The sequence below is a fragment of the Vipera ursinii genome (genome assembly GCF_947247035.1).
Source record: "Vipera ursinii genome assembly, chromosome: 1".
In the NCBI taxonomy this organism is placed as follows: Eukaryota; Metazoa; Chordata; class Lepidosauria; order Squamata; family Viperidae; genus Vipera; species Vipera ursinii.
The window spans coordinates 22,772,114-22,796,222 of NC_139512.1; the positions used below are offsets into that span (position 1 = coordinate 22,772,114).

Consider the following 24,109-nt stretch of genomic DNA (forward strand, 5'->3'; position numbering starts at 1 on the left):
TATCATACAGATCCAATACATTACAGTTAAAGTAGTGTTTCAAACTTAGCCATGCTGTGTCTCTTAAAATGATAACTAAGTTTGTGGGACATGACCCTGCCTTCAGTGAATAAAATGGATGAATTCATTGGGTTTAGGGCAAGAAATAAATATACCATTAGAAATTAATGTTCCTTTGATTGTATTTTCTTGATTTAAGTATACTTTTAGCAGATGCATAAGCAGTTCGGTCATCTTAGGTTTTATCTTAGTGCATAAAAGAAAATCGGTAACATGGTAAGAAATTCAGGGAGAGAGGAAAATATTGGGAAGAGATTCAGAGGCTCCTCCCTAACTCCTTGGGGTATATGCTGAGGGAAAGGAAAACCCAGGCAGACTTAAAAGATTGATTGTAACCCTACAAAGGTAAATCAGATGAGGAAATCTACTCGATAGAAAGGCAAGAACTATACTTTATAGAGATAGGCTATAATATCAGAATCTTGCAAGTCTGCCTGTGTTTTCCCTTCCCTCCCTCTTAAACCCCAGGGAACAAGTCTAAGTCTCTTTTGAATAGTTTCCCATCTCCCTGAGCTTAATGGGCTGCTGCAACTGATAAATGTCTTAACCATTTCTGAGTGGTTTCTCCAACTCATCTTCATGACTTCCTACAATGCCACACTGGAAGCCATAAATTGGTGGGCTGCTGTAATTGTTGGATTCTTTTTGATCCACATAGAGTAGTCTGCAACCCACGACCACAGTTGAGCCCAAAATTTTGGTTGCTAAGCAAGACAATTAGTTACGTGAGTTTTGCTCCATGTTATGACCTTTCTTGCTATAGTTGTTAAGTGAATCTCTGCTGTTGTTAGTTATACTGTTCTTAAATGAGTCTGGCTTCCCCATTGATTTTGCTCGTCAGAAGGTCACAAAAGGTGATCACACGACCCTAGGACATTGCAGTGGTCATAAATAGGAGCCAGTTGCCAAGCATCTGTATTTTGATCACATAACCATGGGGACGCTACAACAGTTACAAGTGTGAAAAATGATCATAAGTTACTTTTTCTTTGCTGTTGTAACTTTGAGCTGTAACTAAGAACTGATGTAAGTCAAAGATATCTGTATTCAGATATTTCTAAAAGCTTCCTTCAGGTTTTGCTTTTCACTGTTCTTGCATAAACCTACCAAAAGCTGTTTTAAATTACTGCTTTGTCTGCACTAACTTGAGCAGCTGTCAAAAAATGTTGTGACCTCCACCTAAATTGATCATAACCCACAATTTAAGAACTCCTGCCTTAAAGCAAAATGAAATAATTAACAAAATACATATTGCTAATCAACTACTAGGAGAATTGAAGAAAGAAGAGACCAAGTTGTACTCCCACTTCTGAAATGTTAATTTTAGCAGTTTTGAAACTGCAACTTGCGTAACCCCAATGGTTGACCTGGGAGAAGGAGGAGAACCTTTTAGTACAGTTTGTCTCTGTCCAGCTGGAGGTATGAATAAAAAAGTGTTCCATGCTATAATGTCTCCAGTTGAAGGGCATCACTTGGACTAGTCCTTGCGGTTTCCTTGCAAGATTTTCAGAAGTGGTTTACTATTGCCTTTTTATAATAATCTTATAGTTGTATACTTTTATTGTATTGATTATGTGCCATCAAGTCAATGTTGACCCTTAATAGCCACATAAATTTTCTCCAGGAGGCTCTGTCCCTATTCTGATTCTTTACAGTAGATCTTCCAATGGTACACCCATCGCAACTGCAATTGGGGGCCCATCCATCTTGCTGCTTATTTTCCTTTCCTGTTATCTTTCTTTGCATCTTTCCCAGCATTACAGAATTCTCCAGAGAGCCACATCTTCACAAAACACGTCCAAAGTACAGCAGGATAATTTGAGCCTCGTCATTTGTGCCTTGAATGAGAACTGTGGATTCATTTGTTTTATGATCCAGTGATTGTTAATGTAACCTTTCTCAGTAAAGTATAATAATGAAGAATCAGTTTCCTGATTGGGTCTAACTCATACAAGTCACAAAACCTGAGGCTACCTCACATATTTTAATATTTTTTTTAAATGAATCTAAGGATACAAATAAAGAAATGCACATAAAACTTCCATAACTATATGGTGACTATTTATATATTTATGTGATCACCCATCTTCCACAGTGACTTGGCAGGCTTACAAGCAGTAAAAACACAGTATACATATTAAAAAACCAGTAACACCACTATCATCACCCTGGCAACAGCACGTCAGTGAGCCACTTGATGGGTTCCAATCCACTCTGGGTTCCCCATGTCTACTGGCAAAAACAGCTCAGGGCTTTGCAAAAGAGTGACAAAGTAGGGGGCCAGTCTAATTTCTGCAGGGATGTTCCAGCGGGAGGGAACCACCATGGAGAAGGCCCTTCTTTTGGGTCCCATTTCCTTATGGAATGGGACCTGCAACATTTTTTTGCTTCCCTAATGTAGTGGGTCAGGTGGATGTAACTAGCAACGCAACACAGAGTTGGATTTTGCAGCCATAAAGCTTGCTGGATAAATCCCGAGTTGACCAGCAGATTTATATAATAATATTTGTTTGGTTTGATTTCTTGATGTTGGGAAGAATAAAATATAATGAAACTGCAACATTTTTAAAATAACTCCTTTTTGTATTGGGTGATCTTTTTATCCATCACCAGGATAGCAAAGCTATTTGAGACTTCATGAAATCTGTTGCAGTCTGGCTGCAATCAATTTACTGTATCACAGCTTTGAGCCACTGATGGGCAGTTTTTAAGGTGGTTTAATTCATAGAAATAGAAACACAAGAGATAGGTTCTGTTTTTTTTCTACAAAAGTTGAAGTGGTTCTTGTGGCTGACTGCTCTCAGTTTTACCAGCTACTGTAGATCTATTATTTTACCTATCGTACAAATTGAACTTAAATTACTAGGAATAGAAGATACCACGTTTCTTTCGGTGCAGCCTAAGAATCTTCTTTTGCTGGTTATTAAAATCACAAGGGACCTTTTACATTGTAAGATAGGAAAAGCACTTGATCTTATCCCTCCTTTTCTGATTGAATCCAGTCAGCATAAAGGATACTGGTAAGCTTTAATGCTCTTTGCCCAGAGTTAATGGCTAATCAGTGCTGGGAATGCTGCCAACACCATTTCCTGCTCTTTGCTACTGCATTTGTAGCCCTAGGTGTATTATTTGGCATTAGTTTGGCTTATTGTGTAATCTAGGGCAAAGCTACATATTACAGTATATAAATAGTATAGTTTGGTATAACTGTATATAGTATTTTTCTTACCACTTTATTTCAATTTTAGAATAACTGTATTGAGGTTCTTTCATAAACTGTTTGCATGGAACTGAAGCTAGCCCAAGCTTATCTTCTATGTTAAATAGCAGCTGGGATAGCAGCTCACAGTAGCACTATAACATAGGAGAAAGGAGCTTAAAAATAAATATTAGTATGCATATTGATAATAGAGGTAATACGGCAATTAGGATCAGAATGTCTATTACTAAGTGATGCAAACATAATATGCACTTTCACATAATTGCATTCCTTAGTGATGGCAATCCTGGCAGTACGTGTTGATGTCATTAAATAAATCCTATCTCTCATTAGCAAGGACCCAGCCCAATCCAAGTGATTCCCAGCTTAGTCTCTCCCAACCCCAAACCGTGGTTATGTAAAGGGCTGCATAAAGGGCTGCATAAATAAAATCTTCTCTTGTACTACCCCCACCTACCTATCTCCCCCTCCGCTATCTCTGGCCTTTTGGCCATCCACTTATCCGCCACTGCCAGCTGCTCCCATTGTCCTAGGTCAGGGGTAGGCAACCTTGGCTCTTTTATGACTCGTGGACTTCAACTCCCAGAATTCCTGAGCCAGCGTGGAAGTCCACGAGTCATAAAAGAGCCAAGGTTGCCTACCCCTGTGACCTAGGTCAAGCACACACAAATACACAAAGATACTTTTTTCCTCTTTACTTGCTGGTTAGACTCTGGGAAAAGAGAAGAGAAAAAATATTTCAAAGAAAAACATGTTTCATCTGTATTTGCTCCTAGAGTCCATAATGAGATGAAAAGTAGTCTTTCACACACCCTTATCATGTTGTATGTTTTGGCGCAATTCACCCTCCAGTTTCCAATTGCTTCGTTAATTTCTTGGCTGTCTTTTCAGACTTTGGACAATGGGAAGTTGGTAAATTACCAGAAATTTTACAGAATGATTGTACAGTTAAATAGGCAGGAAATCAGAATTCAAAGTTAACAATAACATTTCATCTTAGAACTTCTGAGATTCATCACTCTAATACTTCCCTTTTGTTTCTGCATTAATTAGTATTCTGGGCCTGGAACAGAAATTTCTGCAACGATTTTATATGCCATCTTCCCTGTTTAAAGGATAATATTTTACACAAAATTTTCTATATCATGCCAACCACAGCAAATGGGAAAATATACACAATAATATATCATCAGCAGTCGTTGATTGGAAGGAGATGAGATAGAATAAATGCCGTACAATGAGAGCAATGGATCAGCATTAGTGGTTAAAAGTTTTCATGATGATGTATAATTGCCATTTGGAAATTACGAGAATGACTACTGAGCAATCTTGATAGGAGGGAGTCACTTGTATATATGGACATCTTTCTTTTGGTGCTACTAATTAGTTGCAGCTGCCAACTTCTCTGACCATTCAGAGGTTTGGACAACATTATTCAGTATCTTAATTTATGTTTTTCTTGATTAGATCAGTTGGGTCCAGTAAATGCACCACCGCATCTAATTCTCAGGAACCTACTTAAGGTTTTGTTTTTGTTTTGGGTTCAAACAGAGACTTCCAAACCTATGCTCAGCTGTTTTTTAAATGGTCACGTTTTGTCTTCTTCAAGTGAGCTTGACTCCCTGTTTGAATGCCAACTGACCTTGGTGGTGCTTATTGTTCTCCTGTTTCTTAGGTGGGGCACAGCAGCTTCCTCTTCATTCCTAACTTGCCACTTGTGAGATACCTCAGCATTCATTCACCTTGGGATGTCCCTTCCTACACTGAACAGCACTGGCATCTACCTGTGGGGGTAAGGTAAGTCCATCAAACTACAGCACAGTAATCTTCAGGGGTTTCACTTTTTTCAATATTCTCATTGAATAGCTTGGAAGCTTAAAATGAGTATTGAAAGCGTCACAGTGGATGTGCATTTACCACCACAGGGAAACTCCAGTGCTGTTCAGGAATGGAAGTCTTGTTGTAGATAATGCATGTGGGGAATTTCCTGTCTTTCTTTCAAGAGCTGGAAAGCGACCAGCGGCCTTTTACTTTGTTCCCTTGTTTCTAGCCATCTCTTTAGGCTGCCTAATATCCTGAGCCTACGTTACAGAGTTGCGCTTTATAATCCCAGTAAAATTGCTGAGTGATATATCTATGAATTCACAGGTGATGGATGAACCCATTTATTTTTACATTGGTTATCGGTTGTTTTTCTGCTCTTTAAACATAATCTTACTTGTATCAATGAACAAGTAAGGGAAATTATTTATTTATTTACTTACATATTTAACCGGTTCCCCATAAAATCATTGGTTTTCTGTTTCCATGATATTTTTATTCTGTTTTGTGTGCTCGTTAACTTTTAGGATAATTCCCTATCATTCCCAATTATGAACCTTCTCCAAAGTTCACTTTGAAGCTCGGTCTCTTTACTTTTAGTTGTCAACTATCTACCTATCTTCTCCCTCCATTCTCTGTTCAAATGGAGAGGATTTAAGGAGAATGCAGAGGCAACAGGGGTTAAACGCAAGTGGTCTGAAGGTACAGTAATCACAGATTTGTGTTCTTATCTTCTCCTTGTATAGGAAACTTTACACTGTAGCTAGCGCTGTAGAGCATTTAGATAACCAAATGCTTTCCCCTCTGCACCATTTTGATAGTTCCTGATTCCAAAACAAAACAAAAAGGAGACATTGTGGATCTTAACAAAACCACTCCTGCTTTATTTCTTAACAAAGAAAATTAGAAGCTGGCGGTGCTCTGACAAAGTATATTAACAATTAAAATTCCAAAATATTTTGTATGTTACTAACATAAACATTGGACATGGAATGCCCTCCAATTTCAACAAAAGGGCAAGGGTTTTTTTTAACAAATCCTGTCTAGATAATGATTTGTTTAACGGTTGTTTACTGAAAGATTGATATAGATCATAATTAAATGACTGTTCAGCTAATTGGATACTTTAATAAAATTGCTTTGATTAAACTGACAATAATATATAAAATGTTGAAGTGGATTAATGTAGGAGATTTTAAAAAAATGAAGAGGAAGAGAAATGGGTATTGGGCCAGATGTTTTGCCCCTATGTATCATAGAAATAAGTTCTTTGCTCATTTGCATTTTTTGTTAGACTTGTCGTAAGAATTTTGAATAAAAACTGAATAGAAACAGCACTCTCATTCTCAGAAAGGAACAAAATTATCAAAGCATAAGTAGTAAATACTTTTCCTATCTTTTTACCAGGGCTCATAAGAAAATAATTACTGTTTAAACAACCATAAGTTTTGTCAGGCTTTGTGCTTATCACAGGTCCAGTAAAATAACATTGGGAAGAGTCATCACTGTTTGGGCTTGTTTTAACAAGGGACATCCTTGCATACTTTCCTTGGCAGTTTTGTGTTCTTTACACCTATTTTAACCATTAAAAAAATCAGAGTTGTGCTCAGTGTGCATATTTGGCCTCAGAAATAATTTCTGAAAAATCCATTTTCAAAGTTTGGACTTAATCATCTTATTGTTGATCAGCAACGTTTATATATGCATGCATTTATATGTATATATCCTGCAATTATTTATACAACTCAGGATAAGAGTTGATGAGTTAAAGATTTATAGGATAATTCTACACCTCTTAGGAAACCCTTGGTTGTTCTTAGTAAAATTAGAATATTTAACTCATAACATTCAGTCTTTACGGTCAAAGGTTTTTACTCTGTAGGCTAAATGTACTTAAGGAAGAAGTGTATTTAAAAAAAAAATCCAATGAGATTGGATATAGAAGTTAGAAACTACTAACAGCGAAATACTCTGCCACTTCATATATTCTCCTCCCAAATCTTCTACTCCTTAGAAAGAATAAAAATGAAACAGGTGGGATTCAGACTCCTTTTTTATATAACGTCTAATTTACCACATCATAATGTATTATCAGGGACGCGGTGGCTCAGTGGGTTAGGACGCTGAGCTTGTCGATCAGAAGGTCGGCAGTTTGGCGGGTCGAATCCCGAGTGCTGCGTAACAGAGTGAGCGCCTGTTACTCGTCCCAGCTTCTGCCAACCTAGCAGTTCGAAAGCACGTAAAAATGCAAGTAGAAAAATAGGGACCACTACGGTGGGAAGGTAACAGCGTTCCGTGCGCCTTTGGCGTCTAGTCATGCCGGCCACATGACCACGGAGATGTCCTTGGACAAGCGCTGGCTCTTCGGCTTTGAAACGGAGATGAGCACCGGCCCCTAGAGTCGGAAACGACTAGCACGCATGTGCGGGGGAACCTTTACCTTTACCTTTTTAATGTATTATCTTATGTTTATCATCTAGTAGCATTTATGTGAGAATGGCTAAAAAGTGTGTACCTTTTAAAGCACAATTTTCTTTTGCTCCAAAAACTATTCATGTGAACATCTTATCTTTTCAACAGATGTGTCATCTTGTTTGTCTTTGTTCTATCATGGGAATCTTTAGTAGTACATAAATATTTTAAACTCCTAGATGATGGCATTAGACTTTTGAGAACTGCAGGCAGCTAACATTTATTTAAGGAACAGCAGAGGGACCAAACATTTAACCAAACATTCCCTATTTTAAATAATAAATGCATGCTACACAGAAGTTAAGTGCGGAATATTTTTATGTGAACTGAATAGTCTCATCTTCAGTTATATCCAGGAGATGTATACTCTACACACTCTTCATTTATCTGTCCAGAGGAAAATTACATAGCTGGAAGTGCTATGCTAACTCATAACAAGTTATTAAAATCAAAATAAGCATAGTTAAAATTACAATACTTAAACAGAAGCAATGAAATAAGTGATGAAAGGGTTCTTTAACTATGATCAACAAAAAAATTCCCACGTTTTTGAGCTTTTAGAAAAAAATGGATCATTTTGGAAATTACTGGCTACAAATGTGTTTTCCATTATTCACAATTTGATATTTGAGTAACATGCTAATAGGTAGTGTTGATACTCTTGTTTTTGTGTTTCCTTCTCCCTGTTTTTTTTTCTATGCCTAGTTCCGGAAGAGGTGCAGTTCCTGTTCTGTTTTTTTTTAATTAAAAGCCTTTTTTTTTGCTACAGCTGTTCATAGTTTAAAGCTGAGTCGCAATCATGTGGATTGGCACAGTGTCGAAGAGGTATATCTGTATAGCGATGCAACAACTTCAAAAATTGCAAGAACAGTTTCTCAGAAGCTAGGTTTTTCTAAAGGTAAAACTAGAGTTTTCTGTGTATTGTCAAAATATCTCTGCTGAATATATTGTATGTTCTGAGAAAAATGTGATAAACTGGACTGGTTATTTCTCTAAACTGTACTTAATAATGAACATATGCTACTCAGAAAGGCAACTATAAAATTAGCCTTCTAACCTAAAATGATAAAGTATGGGGGTTTTTTTTGTTTCTGCCAAACTTACTAAATGTTTGTGATAAAGGGATGTTTTTCAACTGTAATATAGTTGACCAGCCCAAGATAAAAAAACATACAGTATTTTATATATATAATATTAGTTATTCATAGCAACTATATTTCTTTTCTTTTGTAATCCAAAATCTTGTTTGAGTTTTCCTTTCCTTTCATCTTCACAAACTCTTTAAGTAGAATAGGCAGAAACGTAACAACTGGCATAAAGATATCTAGTGAGCTTATGGTTTAAACTTGGATTTCCTCAGTCTTAGTAACCTTAGTATTTCATTACATACAAATATCTGCTATTGAAGTAGTAACATTGCAGGGTTAAAGTTAATATGCTAATAAATCTACTCAAATTATGGACCCTTCTTCCTGCAGTACGCGTATATATCTTGTGTATGTATATTTTTCAGTATGCAATATAATGTATTTAAAGCAAATGAGGAAAAAATATTTAAAGAAACTTTTCTACTTGGGCACTTGGAAGATGGTTTTGCACAAAGTAATTGGCTTTTCGAGACAGAATTAAATGATGCCAATTGCATTCTGCAGCTTCAAGTAGTGGGACCAGACTTCATAGAGGTTATGTTGAAGAAGCTACATTAGAAGACAAGCCTTCTCCAACAACTCACATTGTATTTGTTGTGCATGGCATTGGACAGAAAATAGAGCAAGGAAGGATTATAAGGAATACTGCCATGTAAGTTCTTCATTTGTTTTTTGCAACCTGTATTTTAATGTACATCAGTAAATGGGAAGAATGCTGCAACATATAAATACGTTAATTTTGTGTTAAATATACATAAGAGCTGTTTAAGGAATTGTGTGTGCTATTTAATTAGACTACAAAATATCTTTTTGTACTGATTTTAAATTGCAATGTCTTACAGTTTATGTTAGATGATTTACAGTACTGATTTTTTTTAATTTATCAGATAAACATAGAGTTTTTACCTGATATTTAGACAGTTGAGCAGTGTTTTGCTCTGATCTAGACCTTTGAATACTGCAAAAAACTTTGCTTCTCAGAAGTGAAATTAAATCAGACTTTGATAAGAGGTTGGGGGGAGGAGAAGGAGGGTGGGGGAGAGAGAGAGGAAAAAAGAGAGGGAGGGAGGAAGGAAGGACGGAAGGAAGGAAGGAAGGAAGGAAGGAAGGAAGGAAGGAAGGAAGGAAGGAAGGAAGGAAGGAGCTCTCACTTCCACTATTTTTTTTGCCCACCCATAGTCATTCTGTTTCCCTGTTTAGGCACAGGTTGCACAATATGAGGGTTAAAAATAATGGAATAAAAATAAGAAAAAGCAAACAATAATAAATACAAGTCACCAGGGATTTAAACAAAATCTTAATTGAACACCAAAATGTACTATCATAGAATCACCTCACTTTCTCCCAGGAGCTGCTGAAAAGGCCAGATTTTTACAGATTTGTGAAAGCACAACAGGCTTAGGGCTATGCAGATCACAGGAAGATTCCTATTCCACAGGAGAGATACAGCTATTAAGAAGGTGTACCTCCTGGGTCCTGCAAGATGATGGAGCTTTACAGCTGGGACCTGGATGGAGCATGTTGCCTTTACCAGAACTTTCTGGTCAAGCAGAAACAATAGGAAATAGGTGGTTCTTAAGATAACCAGATCCCAAGAATATCCTTTGTTGGGTAGCTTTGGGCAAGATCATTTCCTATAAATGTCTGTGTTGCATATTATTGTTATTCATGGGAAGTATTCATTTTTCAATCTAACATTTGTTTGTTTTCTTTGAATGTACTAGGATGCGGGAAACTGCAAGAAAAATTGAAGACAAATATTTTAGTAACCTTGCAACACATGTTGAATTCTTGCCAGTGGAATGGCGATCTAAACTTACACTTGATGGAGGTATTTTTTTCTCTTTTTTTAAACCTGATGACAGTGGTGATACTTGGAAAGCAGCATTTTTATATTTTTTCTACCATTGAATTTTACTTGTTCATTTATCCATATCGTAAATGTTTCTGGATACTATCTGCTCACTTTAATATAGGGTTGTTTTTAGGTCAGTTGGCTCTAAACTTAATCCCAAACATCCTTCAGCTCCCTAAACTGATATAAAAGGAAAACATTAGTAGTGATGAACCAGCAAATTATCACAGCACTTGAGCAATTTCCAGAGGACTGAAAAAGAGCTGATGTAGTTAGTTCCCATCTTCAAAAAAGAAAAAAAAATAGATCCAGGAAACTACAGACCTATCAGCCTGACCTCAATACTTGGGAAGATTCTGGAAAAGATGATCAAAGAACGAATCACTGAATACCTAGAGGCAAACAAAGTCATTACCAAAAGCCAACATGAGTTTGTCAAAAACAAATCATGCCAGACAAATCTTATTGCATTCTTTGATCAGGTGACAAAATTAGTGAACCAGAAGAATGCTGTGGATATAATTTACTTGGATTTCAGTAAGGCATTTGATAAAGTAGACCACAACCTACTACTTGATAAGATAGAAAAATGTGGGTTAGACAGCATCACCACCAGATGGATTTGTAGCTGGCTGACAGGCCGTACTCAGCGTGTGGTCCTCAATGGAACTGCATCTACATGGAAGGAAGTGTGTAGTGGGGTTCTAGGCCCAGTGCTCTTCAACATCTTCTTCAACAATTTGGACGAGGGGATAGATGGGGAACTCATCAAATTTGCAGATGACACCAAGCTGGCAGGAATAGCCAACACTCCAGAAGACAGGCTTAAGATACAGGAGGATGTGAACAAACTGGCACACTGGGCGCTATCTAACAAAATGAAATTCAGTGGTGAAAAAAGTAAGGCTCTACATTTAGGCAGGAAAAACCAAATGCACAGGTACAGTATAGGTGGTACCTTGCTCAATATTTGTAACCATGAGAGGAATCTCAGAGTCCTAGTGGACAATCACTTAAATATGATCTAGCAGTGTGCTGCAGCTGCCAAAAAAGCCAACACAGTGCTAGGTTGCATTAAGAGAGGGATAGAATCAAGATGACGTGAAGTGTTAATACCACTTTACAATGCCTTGGTAAGGCCACACTTGGAATACTGCATCCAGTTTTGGTCACCACAATGTAAAAAAGATGTTGAGAGACTAGAAAGAGTACAGAAAAGAGCAACTAAGATGATTAGGGGACTGGAGGCTAAAACATAATTAACAGTTGCTGGAATTGGATATGTCTAGTTTAATGAAGAGAAGGGTGAGGGGTGACATGATAGCAGTGTTCCAGTATCTCAGGGGCTGCCACAAAGAAGAGGGAGTCAAGCTAGTCTCCAAAACACATGAAGGTAGGACAAGAAGCAATGGATGGAAACTAATCAAAGAGAGAAGCAACCTAAAATTAAGGAGAAACTTCCTGACAGTTAGAACAATTAATCAGCGGAACAACCTGCCTCCAGAAGTGGTGAATGCTCCAACACTGGAAGTTTCTAAGAAGAGACTGGACAGCCATTTCTCTAAAATGGTATAGGGTTCCCTACCTGAATAGGAAGTTGGACTAGAAGACCTCCAAGGTCCCTTCCAACTCTATTATGATTATTATGGTTTTTATGATTATGATTATGATTATTTTCCATAGTTATGGATTTAGATATTTTAAATTTTTGATTTTGAACTATTTAAGATTTTATCACACCTTAATCTCATTCTCCTTTTTTTATTTTAGACACTGTTGACTCTATTACTCCAGATAAAGTTCGTGGACTAAGGGATTTGCTTAACAGTAGTGCAATGGACATAATGTATTACACAAGTCCCCTCTATAGAGATGAGGTATGTGTGTTGTTAACTGTTTTTTTAAGTGTGAACAAATAATTGGCTAGCAAAAACCTTTTTAATTAAACATACTTCAGGTTCTCTACTACCTTAAAGTGTGAAGTTCCATTGCATAGGAACAAAATAACTGCTAGTCCTCTGTTTTATTTAAAAACCAGGTACAATCCTCTTACCATATTCTTCAGTTAATGAAAGGACATATGTTCTGTATGTCACAGTTTTCAAATTTTTATTTTGACTATGGGTGAATTAAATGACAACTGAGAATTGGGTGGTAAAAGCAGTAGTGAGAGAAATTCAAATAGAATGTCAAAAAAGATTGTCTTTCAGTCAGGTTGGCATGATTATATCATTTAAAATATTAAAGAGTGTACAGATGATAGGGCATCCTCCAGGAAATAATTGCACATATATAAATGTTGTATAAATTAGATGAAATAAATAAATAAAAATGATGTCTTGGGTCAAACCATTCAATGGAATTCTCTAATCAAGAAGGAAAAGTGAAGGTTTAGAACTGACCTCCTAATTTCTCTGATTTGGTTCTTAGCCTCATGATAACCAGGGTTCAGGTTAATAGAAGGACTCTAAAAGGGGGAGTCCTTAGTGTCAAACAAGAAAGAGAAGAGAGGTTGTTTAGAAAAGAAGCTATTGCATAGAGCACCTCCACACTCATTGCTTCTTTATTTGAGACCACATATTTCCTGCACTCTAGGGCTCTGCGTGTCATGGTTCCAACTGATGAAACCCTTCAAAAGAACTTTGAGACATTGTTTTCCTTAAAGAGTCTTTTATTTGGGAAACAGAGTATCGGCACTACATAGTTGACCCCAAAACTAAATTCCCCTCCCCCGGATACAAAGTTTCAAAGTACAATTTCCACCCTCAACAACCTGTCATAAAGCACATTCCCCAATAAGCTTATAGCGCGGGCTTTCTCCCCAGCTCTCCAGCCCACCAAAACGTTCTCAGCTCCGGACCCAGTTTGTCCTTGATTTCCCACGGCAGAGTTATCATTATGGCTAACTGAGCTCGCATCCCAATCCCCCCTCTCTGCACCAACTAACTGTAAAAGCAAGAAAAAAGGAAAAGAGAAAATGGCTGCTTTTTCATCTGTTGTCAAAGCAAGGACATCCAATGATAGCAGCGTTGACACTGCGGTTGGAAGTCCTACAATCAAATCACAAACTGTGTGATTGCGTAGGGTCAGTAACTTTTCCAGACAGTGTGTGCCAAGAGAAACAACGATAACATCAGTTGGGATGTTGGAAATAATTTGATGCCCATGATTGCTAAACCTGACCTTACAAGTATCAGCTCATAGTCCCCCATTTACCAATCAAGAGGCAAGGGAGAAGTATGGTAAGTGATGCTGTGATAGTGGGATGTAATAATAATTAAATATGTCATCCTCTTTGAGTATCTATAGTCCAGCTACACAGTGAAGCAATTGAGTAGCCCAATACAGACTTGATTTAGAGCACATGTAATTTGTGGAGTAGATCCATTAAATAAATCTCACTTTTTTGTCAGCATTGGGGGGAATGTGCAATTAATCATGGTTATTGTTGGTAAATTTTTATAGTCCATTCTTATAATGTGATGGCTACACAGGTTATCAAATATATAACTGTCCATGTCTTAAGTCAACATGTTTGATTTGCAGTGACTTGTGAGGTAGATGAGACTGAAAATTGTTTGCCTTAGGCTGTTGTGTTATTGCAGATGTAGTTATAGATACCCAATATGCCATGAAATTATGGAATTACAGTAAGTATCACAGATGCAGTAATGATAACTAGTTTGACTTGGAAGGGATTTAGATACATCTATAACAAATACCGTATATACTTGAGTATAAGCCGAATTTTTCAGCCCACTTTTTGGGCTGAAAAATTCCACTTCGGCTTATACTCCAGTCAACAAAAAAACTTACCGAGGACTTGTGCGCGGCCGAGGCTTTGGTGCTACTTTCAGAGCCTTCTCCGCTAATCAGCTGTCTGCCCATCAGCTGTCCATAGGGATGCTGCAAAGCTCTCCTTCTCTAGGCCTTGGACTCCCTCCTGGCTGAAGAGTAGATGAACCAAGCCAGCAAGGAGACAAAATGTTTCTGCAGCTGTTTTTCCTCTGAAGTTTTTTTTTTTTTTAAAGTAATCTCCGAAGGTTATGCCAGAAAATGGAGGACGCTGGGTCTTTGCAAGCTTTAGCTGTCCGCCTGGCTGCCTGAAGGCCGCCCTTTTCAGGCAGTCTGACAGACAGCTAAAACTTGCAAAGACCCAGCGTCCTCCATTTTCTGGCACAACTTTTAGGTCTTTGCAAGCTTTAGCTGTCCGCCTGGCTGCCTGAAGGCCGCCCTTTTCAGGCAGTCTGACAGACAGCTAAAACTTGCAAAGACCCAGCGTCCTCTATTTTCTGGCACAACTTTTAGGGATTTATTATTATTATTCCTACTACTACTATTACTACTACTACTACTTCAGGAGTAAAAAGTTGCAGAAAAAAATTCTCTCCTTACTAGCTTAGTTCCTCTACTCTTCCATCTGGAGCCAAGGTAAGATTTTAAAAAGGGATATTGGTTGGAAGGCAGAGGGAGAGTTTAGTTTTAGCATCTAAAAAAAGGGGGGGGGGAAATCAGCGAGTACATCCCAACCAGCTTTTTATGTTTTTGTTATTGAAGAAATATGGGGGAGGGGGAGGGGTTCTGGGGTGGGTTGGGGAGGGGATAATATTGTAACTTCAATACAAATTTTCAATAAAAAAAAAGAAATATGGCTTTCTGGGGGAAGGTGGGGAGGGCGTTAAGGAAGGAAAGGGTTTTTGGAAGCTCGTCCTGAAGCTGCCTTTTGTGCAAGGGGCCTTTTCTCAAAGCCTAGAGAGGCAGCTTTGTTGCCTCCCCGTAGACAGCTGATGGGCGAACACCAAAAGCTCCAAAAGGCTAGGGAACTAGTCCCAGAACAAAACGGAGACCTGCCTGGCGGCAGAGGCTTGCAGAGCGCGGATCCAGCCTCCGAGGCATGCAGAACGGCGGATCGGCTTATACTCGAGTCAACAACTTTTCCCAGTTTTTGGGGGTGAAATTGGGGGTCTCGGCTTATACTCGAGTCGGCTTATACTCAAGTATATACGGTAAATCTATCAGTAGCTACCTTATTCCAAGATTAGAAGTGGCATGAAATATTGTTTCAACAAAAGACATCAGTGGGAACGTTTCTTCCCTTCACACTCTACTTTAAGTGTGGTTGGCTACTGTTTGAACAAAAAGCCAAATATGTTGGGCTTTATAGCCAGATTCGGCAGGATGTTTTGTATGCTTCGATGACTGAATATGGAATTAAACCCAACTTTAATTATCCTCTACCACTTCTGTAATAATCCAACTTTATGTAAAAATGCAACTTTAATTATCCTTTACAAAAATAATTCCATGATTTTTCTAATGGAATTCTCACTGATAATTTTCTCACACAGTATAAGCACAGTAGTAGTTCCATTGCTGTTTGAGTGTGTTGGATTGCTTATTTAATTAGTAGGCATGGACTAGGAAGTGGACCAAGGAGCAGTTTGCAAATAATGAGATCACAGTGTTTATCCTACAAAGAATCAGTTGTTAGCTGCAGCAAAAAGCTGCAATGTAGAAGTAGGAAATAGTTCTACGGTATGAGGAGACAAATTCCCCTTCAGTATTTTTGCATGAGAGTACGCTATTTCCTTTGGTTCCAAATGAAATTAACTATGCATTGGATGAGAGGATAACAATCTCTTTAAGAGATTTTCCTAAAGAATTCAAAAATGTTCAATGGTTTAAGAAGGTAATCCAGCAACTGGGATGAGAAATTTAATTGTAGGAGTGAGAGAGAAATGTGCTTTGTAAGCTACATAAAAAAATCAATCAGATAGTATAGTGTCAGTAGACATTTTAAAATTTAAACAGGAAACTATTTTTGAAGAATAATAAAACAAACAAAAGATGGATTCTAGCATCCAGGATATTCTTGGAATGATAAATAGAATAAATATTTATGTAGCGAAGAGGTGTACAACCTTTGGTGGTCATGCTGTGAAAAAGAAGAAAGATATTTAAAAGGTACGATAGAGTCAGAAAGCAAAAACTAAGCAGGGTCGGCCACACATCTGAAGTTTACTTAGTTAGAAAGGGTCAGGCTAACATTGTAATAAGAAATTTCCATAGTAGGAAGTAGGTCGAAAGCAGGTTAGATTCTTCTCATATACCAAATAAATATTTCATTATCGACTTCTAACAAATTAAGTATACTACTGTATATTACAAAAAGTCACTACTATCTTTTTCTTATTTTGCAATTTTTCTCTTTTTTCATAGCCAGGCCATTTATTTTATCTCATATCGCAAATCATATTTCAGGTCTCCCTCCCCTACACTTGGAACTTATGCATTAAAAAACTATATCTTTTCAAATGGACTGCACCGCTCAACAGAAACAGATCATAAATATGCTTGCCAAAGAGATGATTGTTCTGACCTTCTGAGATGGGGCTTATTTACTTATTTATTAAATGTTTATCCCATCTTTTATGTTGGGACAATTCAATGTTGCTACCTCCTATGTTCCCAACAACAATCCTGTGAGATGTGTTGGGCTAAGAGTGAGTGTCTGGCCCAGAGTCACTTAGCTAGCTTTCATTCCTAAGGGGACTAAAATAGCATGCAAATTTCTAGCCCAACCCTTTTATCTGCTACCTGAGATATTTCTTTACATATTTGTGCCGCTTGATCTGATTACATCAAAGTAGAAAACATGATGATACTTGGTGCCTCCAAGCAGATGTTCCACAAAGTTTATTTTAATCCCCTGTTGCAAATTACTTTGCCTCAATCTGTTCTAATTTGTTAATCATCTAAATAGCCTCGGTATCTTCTACCTGGAAACAGGTTGCTTGTGATTAATACATATTGTTAAATAGTTGGCATTTTAAAGGGTTAAGATGCAAGCGTGATAATTTTAAGTAGGAATCTTTATGTTTTAGCTTTTTAGAAGACTTTGCTCTTTGTTCACTTAAACCAGGGGTAGGCAACCTTGGCTCTTTTATGACTCGTGGACTTCAACTCCCAGAATTCCTGAGCCAGCATGGCTGGCTCAGGAATTCTGGGAGTTGAAGTCCACAAGTCATAAAAGAGCCATGGTTGCCTACCCCTGACTTAAATGATACATTTAAAAGCTACTATTCCGTTAAATGTGGAGGCTATAACTGGTTGCTCTACATAGGTTTTTCTGACCATCTGATTGGCCATAAAATTTGCAGGAATGCAGAACCTAACAATATGCAGAATAGTTTTAAATGATTTTTCCCCCCCTCTCTCTCTCTGTTTCTTTTCCTGACACTTTTAACACAGCTGGTAAAAGGCCTTCAGCAAGAGATGAATCGTTTGTACACACTTTTCTGTTCCCGGAATCCAGAATTTACAGAAAAAGAAGGAAAAGTGTCTATTGTATCACATTCCTTAGGTTGTGTGATTACGTATGATATCATGACAGGATGGAATCCAGTCAGACTCTATGAACAGTTACTTGAGAAGGAATATGATGTTCTGGAGCACTCTTGGATGACCTATGAGGAGCAGCGTTTGCTAGAAGAGTTTTACTTAACCAAGAAACAGTAAGAAAATATCCTTGAATTCCTAAAGAGATTTGTAGCATGAAGAAAATGCATGAGTAGATTCAGCACCATTTTGAGAAAACAGGTTTGATACTTAGGCAGATCATAGTTCAGCTGTGCCTCGGTAAAATAACTATTGAAGGCCATTTCTATCCATGTTTTTTATTTTTAGGCTTCACTGGCAGAAGTAATATAATGATGCATGCATCACTTCGCGGGCTTCAGTCTACATAAAGGCCTTTTAGGAAGGACATTTCTTATTTATTTATTTATTTATTAATGGGACTTATATCCCGCCCTATCTCCTGAAGGACTCAGGGCAGCTAACAACAATAACATATAACAGAAATTAAGATAAAATTAAATTAAAGTCATCTGTGCAATAAATTAAAATTAAAAATTAAAAATAAATTAAAAATTGTAAACATAATTAAAATGCCTGTCAGTCCAGGTCAGCCAGGTGGAAAAGGAGTGTTTTGAGGCCGCGGCGAAAGGACTGGAGATCTTGGGCCATCCTAAGCTCAGGGGGGAGCTGATTCCATAGGACTGGTGCTCCCACAGAGAAGGCCCTTCCCCTGGGGTTCGCCAGCCGACATTGTCTAGCCGACGGTACCCTGAGGAGGCCTTCTCTGTGTGAGCGTACTGGGCGATGGGAATTCGTTCCCGGTAGCAGATGGTCCTGCAAGTATCCCGGGCCTAAGCCATGTAGGGCTTTAAAGGTAAGTACCAGCACCTTAAATCTCACCCAGAGGGCAACCGGTAACCAATGCAGCTCATGGAGCAGAGGTGTTATGTGGGAGTATCGGGGAGCTCCCATCACTACCCGTGCAGCCTCATTCTGCACCAGCTGAAGCCTCCGGGTGGTTTTCAAGGGCAGCCCCATGTAGAGAGCATTGCAGTAGTCTATACGGGAGGTAACGAGTGCGTGGGTGACTGTACGTAGGACATCTCGGTCCAGAAAGGGGCGCAATTGGTATATTAGGCGAATCTGGGCAAATGCCCCCCTAGCTACGACTCCAATATGATCTTCAAAACTGAGTCGTGAATCTAGGAGGACGCCCAGATTGCGTGCTTTATCAATGGGAGGTAACATCTCTCCGCCTATGATCAAAGATGGAACCTCTTGGACTAAACGAGATGATGGTATGTAAAGCCACTCAGTCTTGGCCGGGTTGAGCCGAAGCCTGTTCTTTCCCATCCAAATCTGTACCGCTTCCAGGCAACGGGATATCACATCGAGGGCATCACTGGGTTGGTTCGGGGTGGAGATGAAAAGCTGGGTATCATCAGCATATTGATGATACTTCACCCCGAAGCCACGGATGATCTCTCCCAGCGGCTTCATATAGATGTTGAACAGGAGGGGCGAGAGCACCGATCCCTGAGGTACTCCACAACTAAGGGGCCTAGGGCTTGACCTCTGCCCCCCTGCTAACACCCTCTGCGAACGGCCCGAGAGGTAGGAGGAGAACCACCGCAGAACGGTGCCTCCCACTCCCAACCCCTCAAGACGACGCAGTAAGATACCATGGTCGATGGTATCAAAAGCCGCTGAGAGATCTAATAGGACCAGGACAGAGGAGTAACCTCTATCTTGGGCCCACCAGAGATCATTCACCAGCGCGACCAATGCCGTCTCCGTGCTATACCCTGGTCTGAAACCCGATTGGTACGGATCCAGATACTCAGCTTCCTCCAGGACCAAAGGGAGCTGCCGTGCCACCACGCTCTCAACGACCTTTGCAAGAAAGCGAAGGTTGGAGACAGGACGGAAGTTGTTTAAAATAGCTGGATCCAATGCAGGTTTCTTAAGGAGGGGTCTTACCACCGCCTCTTTCAAGGCGGCAGGGAAGCACCCTTCACTCAGTGAGGCATTGATAACTGCTGGGAGCCAGCCTCGTGTAACCTCCCGAGATGCATAGACCAGCCAGGAGGGACACGGGTCCAACAAACATGTGGCGGCACTTAGTTTCCCCATGATCTTGTCCACTTCATCCGGGGTCACAGGATCAAACTCTTCCCAAATGTTCTCGGCCAAATTCATCGTTTTCCTCTCGTCAGATACTGCCCAGTCAGAGTCCAGACCAGCCCAAATCTGAGCAATTTTGTCCACCAGATATTTACTAAATTCCTCAGCCCGTCCTCGTAAGGGGTCCTCTCCCATCCCTTGATTTAAAAGGGAGCGGACCACTCTAAATAGGGCGGCTGGGCGGTTATCTGCGGACGCAATGAGGGTGGTGAAGTAAGCGCGCTTTGCCACCTTCATTGCCACAAGATAAGATCTAGAAAAGGATCTTAACTGTGTTCGGTCAGACTCGGACCGACTGGTTCTCCAAATGCTCTCTAGGCCCCTTCTCCGGCGTTTCATCTCTCGCAGGTCCTTGGAGAACCAAGGAGCGATTCGGGACCTGCGCCGGGTCAGAGGCCGCAAAGGGACAACGCGGTCGAGAGCCTCCGAAGCAGCCTGTTGCCAGGCATTAACTAAGGACTCGACCGGGCTGTGGGAGAGGGAGGTGGGAATCGATCCAAGCGCCATCTGGAATTTATCTGGGTCCATCAGGCGCCTGGGGCGGAACCATCTGGTCGGTTCCGCCTCCTGACAGCGGGGGGGTGACGTGACGGAGGCCCAACCGCAGGAGATAATGGTCTGTCCATGAAAGGGGTTGAGATGTTGGAGTAACCCCACCCAGCCCATTAAGCCATTGCCCAGAGATAAAAATAAGATCAGGCATGTTTCCTCCCTCGTGAGTTGGGTCCTGAATAATTTGGGTCAGGTCCATGGTCGTCATGGAAGCCATGAACTCTCGGGCCACCTCCGATGCACTGCCCAGGGAAGGTAGATTAAAGTCTCCCAGAACCATAAGTTTTGGAAATTCAACCACCAATCCTGAGAGGGCGTCAAGTAGCCTGGGTAGAACCGTTGCTGCGCAGCTTGGAGAGAGGTATACCAGAAGTAGGCCCAACTGACCACCAGGACCCCACCTTAAGAGGAGGGATTCACATCCGTCTATCTGAGGGGCAGTGGCCTCCCGCGGATGGAGGGTCTCTCTGATAACGACCGCCACACCACCTCCCCTACCCTGAGCTCGAGGTTGATGTAGCACACGGAAACCTGGAGGGCATAAATCAGTCAGAGGGACCCCTCCCTCCGGGCCCAACCAGGTTTCCGTGATGCACGCCAGGTCTGCGTCTTCCTCCTCGATCAAATCATGGATGAGGGGAGCTTTATTCACAACAGACCTGGCATTAAAATAGATCAGCCTGAGCTCAGGTGTCTGCCCTCCCTCTTCCCCAGGGCAGGTGAGAGCCAGAGGGTCGGAGCGCGCCACAGCTCGAAAATAGCAGGGGCGTGATCTCAGATTACGATATGGCCCTCTTCTCATCCATCTGCTGCCATTCCCAATCACCGTGGGGATCGGTATCCCTACCCCATCCCCCTGGGTCCCAAGACTCTCCCCGGCCCTCATATTGCCGTGGCCGTTGGCCAACCTAGACTGAGACAGGTCCGGTAGGATCTTCTTCTCATTCTGCCCGGCCTGACCCTCCCCCCTCCCTAACCCTTCAAAAAAAATTAAAAGAAAACCCATTTTCTTTTAAATAATCATTCAGTTCTTCACTAGGGGATGGGCCAGGTGGGCCATGGGGAGATGGGTGATTTTTTTCTCTCTCCACTGTTCTAAATAAAATCTCTTCACTTCTGCTGTTACCTTGTGTGTGTGTGTGTGTGTGTGTGTGTGTGTCTGTAAAACAACAGATTTAAATAAAATGGACTGGGTGTTCTAATTAAAAGCGTTCATGCCAGTGTTAATTTTCTCCTAGGTTGAAGGAGATAGAAGATAGATTGCATGGACTAAAGAAATCAACTGTAGCCAAAACACCTGCCTTAAAATTCAAGGTATGAATAGATAAGGAATGTTTTTTTTTCTTTCTGATAAGTGACTTTTAATAAGCTGGTTAACTTTTTTTTTTACCAATTCTACTTTCAATTTAGATAAATCTATAAATACATTTTCCATACACAAAATTTCTTAATTCAAATATTACCAGGAACTGGATTATTTTCAAACAGAAAAGGCACTATTGTATATAATAACAGAGGATAGGAGGAAATAACCAAGGAGTGACGTCTGTGGCACTTGTTGATCTGAGTCAGGCTATCAAACATCATTTAGCTGGTCTTGGCTGTACATCATGAATTGTTTTCAATATATGCACTCCCAGTGAAGAGAAGCTGTACAAATTTGGATAGTGTTTTTGCCTCAAGCCTTTTTGTCCCTGCAACATTAAAAGATACACCACCAAAAATTGTGTGAATTTAGCTTTTTCTCGCCAGTTTTGTTCTCCCTTGTCACCTCAATCCAACTAGCAGTTCGTATGTTTTTTTTAAAAGAATCATTTTTAAAAGCAGTTTATACAAAGAAATATGAGCATAATAGGAAGCTGGCATCTATTACCATCAACTAATCAGAATATCTGCAAGTTGTGATCAGATTGTTTTGAAGAAGTCACATCTCTGATATTGAACACAGCTTAATAACTGTAGTTTAATTTTATGAGAAATTACTGTACAATAATTATATTTGGTATTGGACTTTTTAAAAGATCTTCAATTGTTATATCCTGGCATGTAGGATTCGCTAGGATCTGAAATATTAAAAATGTTAAGACAGATTTGTTGTTCATCTTCTGGCAGTCTTGCATGGTAATCCAGGCAGAAAGCACACCCACATGAGCCAGAATTCTACTTTAAGGCTACAACAACAGAATCTTGCAAGTTTGAAAGTAATTGCTCCCCAATTGCCTTTAAAACCCAAGAAATTAGGGAGGGTCCCTTCTGGGATGTTTGCCACACCCACATTCCTGCTGCTGATTAAGCTGCCTCTTATTTGTTTATTTATTCAGTTTCTATAGCCACCAATCTCAGACAAGTGACTCAGGACTGTAACAGTTATAAGATCAGTTAGAACCAAGTGCAAACGCAACACATAAATAAATGTATGTTTCTGTCTATCAGCTGCAAAAAAAATTATAACTATAACTACCAATATAACCAGGAAACGGTCCTTAAACGTTTGGGACCCCACATGCAGGCATATAACATATCTGATTGTCCCCTAGCTGTGACTCTACTCCCTGTTTCCCATGGCCCTTCCCTCATATCTCTATGTCTTCCTTGAACTTTTTGTTAGAGGAAAAAAAACCCAGCTTTCCTAAGATGCAGTTAAGTAATCGCTATATCCTTCTTAATATGGACACAGCAAAGCAGATTTCTGTTCTGCTTTGGAAATATTCTGAAGAGTTGTTTTTAAGCACCCAGGTTCCCCCAACCTTTCATGAAATATTTCTTTTAGTTGAAATGTTATCAGGAAACCAAAAACATGCTATAGTATTTTTCTAACATAGCTTTCTTTGGTTATCATACAGTGCAAAAGTATTATCAATTCATTATTAAACTGTGGCTTTCTTCAATTTGTATTGTTTCTCAAGGCAATGAGATCACAGCTCTTCTTCCTTACCTCAAAGTTTCCTGCTATGTGCTAGACCAGCTGCCTATTACTCTGCCTGTTAATATCAAATGAAATGTTTCCATAGGTGGACAATTTCTTCTGTATGGGATCTCCATTAGCAGTGTTTTTGGCCTTGCGTGGCATCCGTCCAGGAAACAGTGGAACTCAAGATCACATTCTACCCAGAAAAATGTGTAACCGGTTGCTAAACATTTTTCATCCAACAGATCCAGTGGTGAGTGTTAGTATAGTAGCAAGCTTTCACAGAACAGAGGCAGCTGTCATGGAGCCAGTTGAGGTAACCGCTCAGATAGCAAAATTTTGATTAAAATGGCAGTGAAGTTTATTAGGCCATAGTACGTCAGGATTTTTTTCTAAGGGAAATAAATTGAAGGATTCAATGGATGGAAGTCCTGGAGGGAAAAACAATTCAAGATGGTTGGGAAATTCTGAAAGATGAGGTAGTTTAAGGATCAAACACAATATCAAAGAGGAAGAAAAATAGGAAACAG

At 39.7% G+C, this 24,109-nt stretch overlaps 1 protein-coding gene across 3 annotated transcripts in view; it reads left to right on the forward strand.

The window, feature by feature from the left end:
• Positions 1–24,109, forward strand: part of DDHD1 (DDHD domain containing 1) — a 47,996-nt gene that overhangs the window by 15,864 nt on the left and 8,023 nt on the right. For 2 of the 3 annotated variants that reach the window (XR_014490893.1, XM_083349965.1), the window contains exons 3-10: positions 5,702–5,803; positions 8,343–8,471; positions 9,226–9,373; positions 10,446–10,552; positions 12,347–12,453; positions 17,828–18,090; positions 21,910–21,985; positions 23,683–23,832. Coding sequence is in view for 2 of the 3 variants with exons in the window: in XM_083349965.1 (XP_083206091.1) it covers positions 5,702–5,803; positions 8,343–8,471; positions 9,226–9,373; positions 10,446–10,552; positions 12,347–12,453; positions 17,828–18,090; positions 21,910–21,985; positions 23,683–23,832 (1,082 nt within the window). In the remaining variant the exon portion in view is untranslated. The remainder of the gene's footprint in view (positions 1–5,701; positions 5,804–8,342; positions 8,472–9,225; positions 9,374–10,445; positions 10,553–12,346; positions 12,454–17,827; positions 18,091–21,909; positions 21,986–23,682; positions 23,833–24,109) is intronic. The other variant, XM_083349966.1, reaches the window with a different exon arrangement.